The sequence below is a fragment of the Heptranchias perlo genome, chromosome 39 (assembly GCF_035084215.1).
Source record: "Heptranchias perlo isolate sHepPer1 chromosome 39, sHepPer1.hap1, whole genome shotgun sequence".
In the NCBI taxonomy this organism is placed as follows: Eukaryota; Metazoa; Chordata; class Chondrichthyes; order Hexanchiformes; family Hexanchidae; genus Heptranchias; species Heptranchias perlo.
The window spans coordinates 7,512,438-7,519,949 of record NC_090363.1 but is presented as its reverse complement, the minus strand read 5'-3'; the positions used below and the strand labels follow the sequence as shown (position 1 = coordinate 7,519,949).

General features: G+C 51.2%; 1 protein-coding gene across 1 annotated transcript; it reads left to right on the top strand.

The window, feature by feature from the left end:
• Positions 1-863: 863 nt before the first annotated feature.
• On the top strand, positions 864-6,327 carry LOC137304989 (gamma-aminobutyric acid type B receptor subunit 1-like). Its single transcript, XM_067973762.1, has 3 exons — positions 864-939; positions 4,727-4,930; positions 6,065-6,327. Exons 1-3 carry the CDS (start codon positions 864-866, stop codon positions 6,325-6,327), a joined length of 543 nt encoding a protein of 180 aa, XP_067829863.1.
• Positions 6,328-7,512: the final 1,185 nt, after the last annotated feature.

The window sequence follows — 7,512 nt, the reverse complement described above, 5'->3', positions numbered from 1 at the left end:
GAGATCGTGAAAGGTGCTATAGAAATGCAAGTTATTTCTTTCTGTCTGCATACTGAGAAAAAACTAACAAAGAAATCACTGTCCTATTCTAACACAGGAATTAACCTGTTTACTTTGGCTCAAGGCCTCCATAAAATAGTGGAATGACAGCTTTAAGTGTTCGTCCATGAATATTGCACACTGTCATTTCTAGGGTTACCTACTTTGTAAAACAGGCCGTGGGTGGTTCGATAGACCACTCTTTACTGAGACTTTAAAGGGGCCAATTTTAACCTAACCCGCCCATCAGGAAACAGACGAGATTGGGGGCAATGCTGGTTTTACACCCCGCCCGATTCCACTCTCCACTGAAGTCAATGGAGAGCGATATTGAATGGGGTGTAAAACCAGTGTTCTATCCGATCCTGTGGGATTCCCACCCGGCGAGTTAGGTTAAAATTCCCTCCAAATTTGCTTCCCCTTTAAGAAGAGGAATGAAGGTTTTCCTCGAGACAGAGAGTGAAACCCTGCCCAGGACAGGGCGGGAGCTGAGCTGCGGGGAACCAGGAATCGTCCCGTCACTTGTGGGAAGGGGGCAGCCTGGGCTGAGTGAGGGAGATCGGAACCTCGGACCGGGATTCCGCTCGGTCTCTAGCGGGAACAGAGGCCCATCGCCTTTTCACCGAGCTTTCCACCTGAGATTAGTTGCCTTGGTCTGGAGACTGGGGGCGTTTATGGGGGGAGACTTTGTGACCCTGCCAGGACTGGTGGGCATTTCTTGTTCCCTGCTGTGTTGCATTGACACTTACTCCTCCCCTCTGCACCCCCCCCCCTTCTCTCGCCTTCCTTGTTTTTCAGATACGCTCTCTCTCCCTCTCTCGAGGATGGGTGCCTGGATCTTGCTTCTTCTGGTACTGATCCCATCCAACTCAGTCTCGGCATCTCAGAATGGCACCACAGGTAAAAGCACAAACACACCCGTTTCACTGAGGACCACCCACCCTCGACTCCTCTCGCCCCCCACCATCCTCCCTCCCTCCCAGTGAAGGGGACGGAGGCCCACAGAGAAGATTGGAGAGAGAGAAGCTGGGGCCAACCGACCAATGGTTAGGTGGACCTCAAACATGGGTTTTAAAAGGGACCGGTGGTTAGAAGATGGAGGGTGGGGGTTTCTTTATACGTTCATGGGATGTGGGCGTCGCTGGCGAGGCCGGCATTTATCGCCCATCCCTAATTGCCCTTGAGAAGGTGGTGGTGAGCCGCCTTCTTGAACTGCTGCAGTCCATGTGGTGAAGGTTCTCCCATAGTGCTGTTAGGAAGGGAGTTCCAGGATTTTGACCCAGCGACGATGAAGGAACGGCGATATATTTCCAAGTCAGGATGGTGCGTGACTTGGAGGGGAACGTGCAGGTGGTGTTGTTCCCATGTGACTGCTGCCCTTGTCCTTCTAGGTGGTAGAGGTCGTGGGTTTGGGAGGTGCTGTCGAAGAAGCCTTGGCGAGTTTCTGCAGTGCATTCTGTGGATGGTACACACTGCAGCCACAGTGCGCCAGTGGTGAAGGGAGTGAATGTTTAGGGTGGTGGATGCAGTGCCAATCAAGCGGGCTGCTTTGTCCTGGATGTTGTCGAGCTTCTTGAGTGTTGTTGGAGCTGCACTCATCCAGACAAGTGGAAAGTATTCCATCACACTCCTGACTTGTGCCTTGTAGATGGTGGAAAGGCTTTGGGGAGTCAGGAGGTGAGTCACTTGCTGCAGAATACCCAGCATCTGACCTGCTCTTGTAGCCACAGTATTTATATGGCTGGTCCATTTAAGTTTCTGGTCAATGGTGATGAGTCCCACGGTTTTGAGGTGCTGGGAAAGAACAAGTTAGAGTTGGAGACGGTGCAATTAGTCTTGATTCTAACACAATGAGGATGCAGGAAGGAGAAAGAATGAGAGTATTTGGACCTCAGGAGGAACCAGAGAGGACAGAGCAGAGGAGCACTGGCCATTGTAGTGTGGATAAAACGGAGACGAGATTGGTTGTGACAGAGAGAGAGAGATGGAGAGAGAGAGCGGTCGAAGGTTAGAGGTGAGGGAGGGATCACTATCAAAGGACAGGGATTTCCTGCATCCTGTACGGGACTGAGAGAGATGTTAGAGTCTCCCCAGATAGTGATGGGGTCTCCTCAGATCTCTCCCCAGTGTTCAAATCTTAGAGAGTTAAGGGTTCTTGAGGAGAGAAAAGAAATGTTTAGCATGAGAGGTTTTTTCCCCTGGATGGAGAGTCTAGAACTAGGGGGAATAGTCACAGGATAAGGGGTCAGCCATTTAAGGCTGAGATGAGGAGAAATTTCTTCACTCAAAGGGTTATGAATCTTTGGATTTCTTTACCCCAGAGGGCTGTGGATGCTGAGTCGTTGAGTATATTCAAGGCTGAGATCGATAGATTTTTGGACTCTAGGGGAATCAAGGGATATGGGCATCGGGCAGGAAAGTGGAGTTGAGGTTGAAGATCAGCCATGATCTTATTGAATGGCGGAGCAGGCTCGAGGGGCTGTATGGCCTAGTCCTGCTCCTATTTCTTATGTTCTTTTGAAGGAGAAATCATGAGCTTTTTGGAGGCAGCTTTAGTAATGGAGGAGAAGGAAAATCTCACTTGAGATCAGAGGAGATAACAAGGCCAAGGAAGTCCAATGGCAGTTCACATTTTAACAGATGGTGGAATAAGGGGGCCTGAATACAAAGGGGTGGAAGTTATGTTACAGTTACATCTCTGGTTAGGCCCCATTTAGAGTACTGCGTTCAGTTCTGGGCATCGCATCTCAGGAATGATATATTGGCCTTTGGAGGGGATACAGTGCAGATTCACCAGAATGATACCGGGGCTAAAAGGGTTAAATTATAAGGACAGGTTGCACAGACTTGGCTTGTATTCCCTCAAGTATAGAAGATTGAGGGGGTGATCTGATCGAGATCTTTAAAATGTTTAAAGGATTCGCTATGGTAGATACAGATAAACTATTTTCTCTGGTGGGGGAATCAAGAACACATTAAAATTATAGCTAGGCCATTCAGGAGTGAAATCAGGAACCATTTTTTCACACAAAAGGTAGTGGAAATCTGAAACTCTCTCCCACCCAAAGGCTGTTGGGGCTGGGGTCAATTGGAGCTTTCAAGGCTGAGATTGATCGATTTTTGGAATGAAGGCGGGTAAATGGAGTTGAGGTGCAGATCAGCCATGATCTAATTGAATGGCAGAACAGGCTCGAAGGGCCGAATGGCCTCCTCCTGTTCCTATGTGGCCCTTCCACCCTCTTCAGGATTGACTCTTCTGCTGGAATGATGTCACAAGTGGAGCCTCAGCCAATAATCATCGTCTGTTCAACTCCTGACATCACTATCTGGAGCAGCTCAAAGGAAATGGTGGGGGAGGGGAATGGAAGTGACGGTAAAAGGGGATTAACAACTGGGGGCGGGGACAAAAACTAAAAAGCCCCAATGCCTGGTGGAAGAGGTCATGTTAAATTCTCCATTACTCACCCCCGACTTTCTGATTTAAACGCTGTGACATTTCCTCAGCTTTTTCCTGTGCTCGCTGATCAGAGGGCTGTGTGTGCTCATGTATTGAGATCCCTGCAGTTGCCCCCCACCCCAGGCACTTTCAAGCAGGGGTGGGGGAGGAGGGGGTAACTGGTGATCAGGAGCAGGTACCCTGGTTGATTTTTCCACCCACACTTTCCAACGCGGGGCACCGAACTAGACTATAGCAGCCCTGGCACTGCCAAGGCTGGGATTGGCCAACTCCAGTACATGGTGGGGAACGGAGCGTCCAATCCGTATGGTTTGACGCCAGGCCGAGTGGTACAGTTACATCAATCACCTGGCCACTGGAGTGGGGGGGGAGAAGCTGATATAACCCACCAGGAGTAGGGGTTGCCAACCCTCCAGGAAGTTCCCTGCAGTCTCCAGCAATTGTAGGCTAATCTGTGAGCAAAATGCTCGAGGAGAAGAATCACAGGGGTCTTAAACAAAATTGGGCCTCTTTTTCATTTCCTTTGAACACTTTAGTTTATTAGTTATAAAAATGGCGGGGTGGGGGAGGGGGCGGGGAGAAAGGCTGATCGGGCGGGACAGTTAAAGTGAGAGTGGGGGGCGGAGGTAATGTGATGAAACCTCCAGGAATACGTCCAAGCAGAGTTGGCGACGCCTATTGGGGGGGGCGGAGATGGCAGTCAGTGCCCGCAGGGTGGGCGGGAGATATTGGGGGAGAGATGGCGGTCAGTGCCCATGGGGAGGGCGGGAGATATTGGGGGAGAGATGGAGGTCAGTGCTCCAGGGAGGGCAGGAGATATTGGGGGAGAGATGGCGGTCAGTGCCCATGGGGAGGGCGGGAGACATTGGGGGAGAGATGGAGGTCAGTGCTCCAGGGAGGGCAGGAGATATTGGGGGAGAGATGGCGGTCAGTGCCCATGGGGAGGGCAGGAGATCTTGGGGGAGAGATGGCAGTCAGTGCCCGCGGGGAGGGCGGGAGATATTGGGGGAGAGATGGCGGTCAGTGCCCACAGGGAGGGCAGGAGATATTGGGGGAGAGATGGCGGTCAGTGCCCATGGGGAGGGCGGGAGATATTGGGGGAGAGATGGCGGTCAGTGCCCGTGGGGAGGGCGGAAGATATTGGTTTGGTTCCTCTTCAGGTCGAGTGTCGGCTGGGGCTAACTTTTCCAACAGTTACAATCCCTGTTTTTTTTTCCCGTGCTTTTCCAGGTTGCAGGAAGATCAGGCCACCCTCGGACGGTGGGATCCGGTACCCAGGGCTGACCCAGGAGCAGATCCGCCTCATCGAGTTCCTGCCCGTGGCCTACGAGATCGAGTACATCTGCAGGAGTAACCGTGCGATCGTGGGGCCTCGAGTCCGCAAGTGTTTGCACAACGGCATGTGGACCGATATGGAACAGCGCAGTCGGTGTGGTGAGTAGGGGAGGGCAGGAGAGTCACTCTCTGGGACACTGGGTGGTACAGTAGGTCAGACACTGTCCTTTCACCCTCTGGGACTGGGTGGTACAGTGGGTCAGACACTGTCCTTTCCCCCCTCTGGGACTGGGTGGTACAGTGGGTCAGACACTGTCCTTTCCCCCTCTGGGACTGGGTGGTACAGTGGGTCAGACAGTCCTTTCACCCTCTGGGACTGGGTGGTACAGTGGGTCAGACAGTCCTTTCACCCTCTGGGACACTGGGTGGTACAGTAGGTCAGACACTGTCCTTTCACCCTCTGGGACTGGGTGGTACAGTGGGTCAGACACTGTCCTTTCCCCCTCTGGGACTGGGTGGTACAGTGGGTCAGACACTGTCCTTTCCCCCTCTGGGACTGGGTGGTACAGTGGGTCAGACACTGTCCTTTCCCCCTTAGGGACTGGGTGGTACAGTGGGTCAGACACTGTCCTTTCCCCCTCTGGGACTGGGTGGTACAGTGGGTCAGACACTGTCCTTTCCCCCCTCTGGGACTGGGTGGTACAGTGGGTCAGACACTGTCCTTTCCCCCTCTGGGACTGGGTGGTACAGTGGGTCAGACAGTCCTTTCACCCTCTGGGACACTGGGTGGTACAGTAGGTCAGACACTGTCCTTTCACCCTCTGGGACTGGGTGGTACAGTGGGTCAGACACTGTCCTTTCCCCCTCTGGGACTGGGTGGTACAGTGGGTCAGACACTGTCCTTTCCCCCTCTGGGACTGGGTGGTACAGTGGGTCAGACACTGTCCTTTCCCCCTTAGGGACTGGGTGGTACAGTGGGTCAGACACTGTCCTTTCCCCCTCTGGGACTGGGTGGTACAGTGGGTCAGACACTGTCCTTTTCCCCTCTGGGACTGGGTGGTACAGTGGGTCAGACACTGTCCTTTCCCCCTCAGGAACTGGATCCTCTCTGGGCATTAATTGATGAAATATGAGTGACAGGTTCTCAAGATACTTGGCAGAGAAACCTTAAAGCACTGGGAGACCGTCCGATAACTGAACCCGATTTAAAGCTTTGCTCCTTTTGCACCGTAATGTCCGTGTCCAGCTCACATCTTCGTTCTGCCCCACCCCTTCCTCCCCTGCCCCACCCAGTGCGGAATTGCTCGAAGCTGGCGCTGAACCTGGAGAACGGCTATGTGATGACAAGGGACAGGACCAAGATGCCGGTGGAGGGGACGCTGGTGGAATACCGCTGCGATGCTGGCTTCATTCTGGTCGGCAGTTCGCGCAGCATCTGCACCAAGTACGGAAAATGGAACAACAGCAAACCGACCTGCCAAGGTAAAGGGGGCATCCTCGCCAATGCTGCCTGTCGGAACCGCTTCACCCGCAATCGGCTCCGCCTGGGGAGCTGAGCTAAAGAGGGAGATATACAGTGTTTTATAGAGGGAGCTATACTTTATGTTATAGAGGGAGATGTACAGAGTGTTATAGAGGGAACTACACAGTGTGTTATAGAGGGAGATATATAGTGTGTTGTAGAGGAAGATCTACAGTGTGTTATAGAGGGAGATGTACAGAGTGTTATAGAGGGAGATGTACAGTGTGTTATAGAGGGAGATGTACAGAGTGTTATAGAAGGAGATGTACAGAGTGTTATAGAGGGAGCTGTACAGTGTGTTATAGAGGGAGATGTACAGTGTGTTATAGAGGGAGATGTACAGTGTGTTATAGAGGGAGATGTACAGTCTGTTATAGAGGGAGATGTACAGAGTGTTATAGAGGGAGATGTACAGTGTGTTATAGAGGGAGATGTACAGTGTGTTATAGAGGGAGATGTACAGAGTGTTATAGAGGGAGATGCACACTGTATTATAGAGGGAGCTATACAGTGTGTTATAGAGGGAGATGTACAGAGTGTTATAGAGGGAGATGTACAGTGTGTTATAGAGGGAGATGTACAGAGTGTTATAGAGGGAGATGCACACTGTATTATAGAGGGAGCTATACAGTGTGTTATAGAGGGAGATGTACAGTGTGTTATAGAGGGAGATGTACAGTGTGTTATAGAGGGAGATGTACAGAGTGTTATAGAGGGAGATGCACACTGTATTATAGAGGGAGCTATACAGTGTGTTATAGAGGGAGATGTACAGAGTGTTATAGAGGGAGATGTACAGTGTGTTATAGAGGGAGATGTACAGAGTGTTATAGAGGGAGATGCACACTGTATTATAGAGGGAGCTATACAGTGTGTTATAGAGGGAGATGTACAGAGTGTTATAGAGGGAGATGTACAGTGTGTTATAGAGGGAGATGTACAGTGTGTTATAGAGGGAGATGTACAGAGTGTTATAGAGGGAGATGCACACTGTATTATAGAGGGAGCTATACAGTGTGTTATAGAGGGAGATGTACAGAGTGTTATAGAGGGAGATGTACAGTGTGTTATAGAGGGAGATGTACAGAGTGTTATAGAGGGAGATGCACACTGTATTATAGAGGGAGCTATACAGTGTGTTATAGAGGGAGATGTACAGAGTGTTATAGAGGGAGCTGTACAGTGTGTTATAGAGGGAGATGTACAGTGTGTTATAGAG